The 2,500-nt window shown below is 45.2% G+C and overlaps 1 protein-coding gene across 1 annotated transcript in view; it reads right to left on the reverse strand.

Annotated features, from left to right (window-relative positions):
- The window catches only part of LOC122267895 (nephrin), a 60,992-nt gene that overhangs the window by 12,646 nt on the left and 45,846 nt on the right, over positions 1 to 2,500 (reverse strand). Inside the window, exons 14-16 of the mRNA XM_086532514.1 lie at positions 1,864 to 1,996; positions 684 to 829; positions 341 to 516 (exon numbers count right to left, since the gene is read on the reverse strand). Of these exons, the coding sequence (XP_086388640.1) occupies positions 341 to 516; positions 684 to 829; positions 1,864 to 1,996 (455 nt within the window). The remainder of the gene's footprint in view (positions 1 to 340; positions 517 to 683; positions 830 to 1,863; positions 1,997 to 2,500) is intronic.

Genomic DNA, 2,500 nt, shown 5'->3' on the forward strand with positions numbered 1-2,500 from the left:
GAAGAAGAATGAGAAGAAGAGAAGGACGAAGAAAGAAAAAGAAGGAGAAGAGAGAAAGGAAAAGAAAAGAAAAGAAAAAAAAGAAGAAAGAAAAAGAAAAAGAGGAAAAGGAAAAAAAAAAAAAGAAAAAAAAAAAAAAAAAAAAAAAGAAAAAAAAAAGAAAAAAAAAAGGGATATATACAGAAAAGCTATGAACGAAAATGAATAACTTCCCAATGTTAAGTGGAACTGACATGTTTTCTATAACGTGTTGCTATATCTCACCTTTTCCAGTCATGCAGTGAATAACGCGAAGACATGAATGAGCAGACATGCACTCCTGAAGGCGCGTCTTACTCACCTGTGGCTCGTGAATGTTGAACTTCTCGCTGTTCTGAAGAGTATGTCCGTCCTTGGTGCTCCAGGCGAAGGAGGGCGCGGGGGCGGCTCGCACACGGCAGATGAGGCGCCCGTTGGTTCCGATGGCCGCCCACGACCCGCCCGATCCCGCCACCTCCGAGGCCACTTTCACGCCCTCTACGGGATGGAGGGCAGGGACGTAAGTGAAGGGAATGGAAGGGGGGAGGGGAAGCGAGGGGATAGTCTGGGGGGGGGGGGATTCCTTGGGAGAACGGAAAGAGAAAAAGGGAAAAAGAGGGAAAAGAAAAACATTATTCACAAATAATCGTTAATAAATAACTCACGGGTGACAATGATCTTGGTCTTGACGGGCGGTGCGGAAGCCACGACATTGGATGCGTGGCAGAGATACACGCCCGTATCCGCCCACGTGGCTTCGTCGAGCACCAGCCGTGCCACGCCCTCGCCCGTGCTCAGGGTCTGGGCCGTCCTGTCAAGGGGGAAAAGAGATGTCATTCAACTTCTTTGAACGTCATGAGGGACATGAGAACGTGAGAACGTGAGGGACGAAGGCTAGCTAATCCTTCTTTCTCTAAACAGTCATGTCATCAACATATCGGTCGCTCATATATGACTGGCAACTAATACTCCCTTCTACATTAGGACATTACACTGACATATCCCTCACACGTATCCACTAATACTCCCTTCTCCATTAGGACATTACACTGACATATCCCTCATTCACGCATCCACTAATACTCTCTTCTTCATAGGACATTACACTGACATATCCCTCACTCACGTATCCAAACATCATCTAAAAGCAAAAAGCGAAACAACTGGAACACTCAAGAAAGATCAACAAATAACAGATTTCTCAAACAGACATTCCCCAAAACACATAACACACATAAGACATTTCCTTTAACACCTTAGACATTTCCCTCAACACATAAAACGTGACACATTTTCTTAACACATAGCACGTATGACATTTCCCTTGACACGTAACACTCAAGACATTTCCCATAATACATAACACATTTCCCATAACACACTCCCATTCTACCTTTGCAGACTAACGCTAACACGAACTTACTCTATTATGTTGTCGGCATATTCTTTAACAAATAACACATAACACACACTTCCTAATTCTCGTTCGTGGCTACAAAGCAACACCAGAGAATAGGGACAAACAAAACGTCGACACAGTTTCTATAGAAATTTGGCTTAATGAAGCTATTGTTGTGTTTTTGTTTTTGTTTATGATGGTAAATATTTTTTTTAGTCGTATTCCTGATTTAAAATTGATTTTAACGCTTTATTGTGTTAATTATTTGTTCTAATTGTGACCTATCTTCAACGAGAAAACTATTTTTTCTCCTTCACATTTCAACTAAAACCCACTTTTCATAGTGATAGCAATCTAGTCCTGATACTATTAGACTTAAAAGAAGAAGAAGAAAAAAATCGAAACCAAAACAAAAAACAGCTGATCGAACAGCTGATAGCCCTCACGTGTTCTGCATGTGTGCGTCCTTAGTCCAGGTGAGCGTGGGCGTCGGGTTGGCGGTCGCTGAACACTCCACGGTCGCTGCGCCGCCCTCGCCCACAGTCACACGTTCAGCCGCCTGCACGTTCTCAGGGCCATCTGTAAAAGGAACGGCGTGAAGGGAACGGTGTGAGGAGAACAGCTTGGAGGGGAATGCAGAAAAGGGGAACGGTATGAATGAATAGGTGGGGGGGAAACAATGTGAGGGGAACGGTGTGGGAGGGTGAACGGTACGAGAGGAACGGGGTGGGGGGAACGGCGAAAAGGGGGACAAAATGAATGAATAGGTGAGGGGGAAACAGTGAAAGGGGAACGGTGTAGGAGGGTGAACGATACGAGAGGAACAGGGGGGGAGCGGTGTGGGAGAGCGCCCGGGGGGAGGGGGGGGCGGTCTGGGGTGAACTCAAGATTAAAAAAAAGGATTTCTATATCAAGGAGCGAAAAGGGGGAGGGGGAGGGGAAGGCGGGAAGAGGTGAGGGAGGGAAAAGAGTGGAATATATAGAAAGAAAGAAAGAAAGGGAGAGAGAGAGAGAGAGAGAGAGAGAGAGAGAGAGAGAGAATGAGAGAAAGAAAGAATGAGAGATAGAAAAAAATGACAGACA

This window comes from Penaeus japonicus, unplaced genomic scaffold, assembly GCF_977035675.1.
Source record: "Penaeus japonicus unplaced genomic scaffold, GWHDUDI00000001_assembly GWHDUDI00000037, whole genome shotgun sequence".
NCBI classification, from domain to species: domain Eukaryota; kingdom Metazoa; phylum Arthropoda; class Malacostraca; order Decapoda; family Penaeidae; genus Penaeus; species Penaeus japonicus.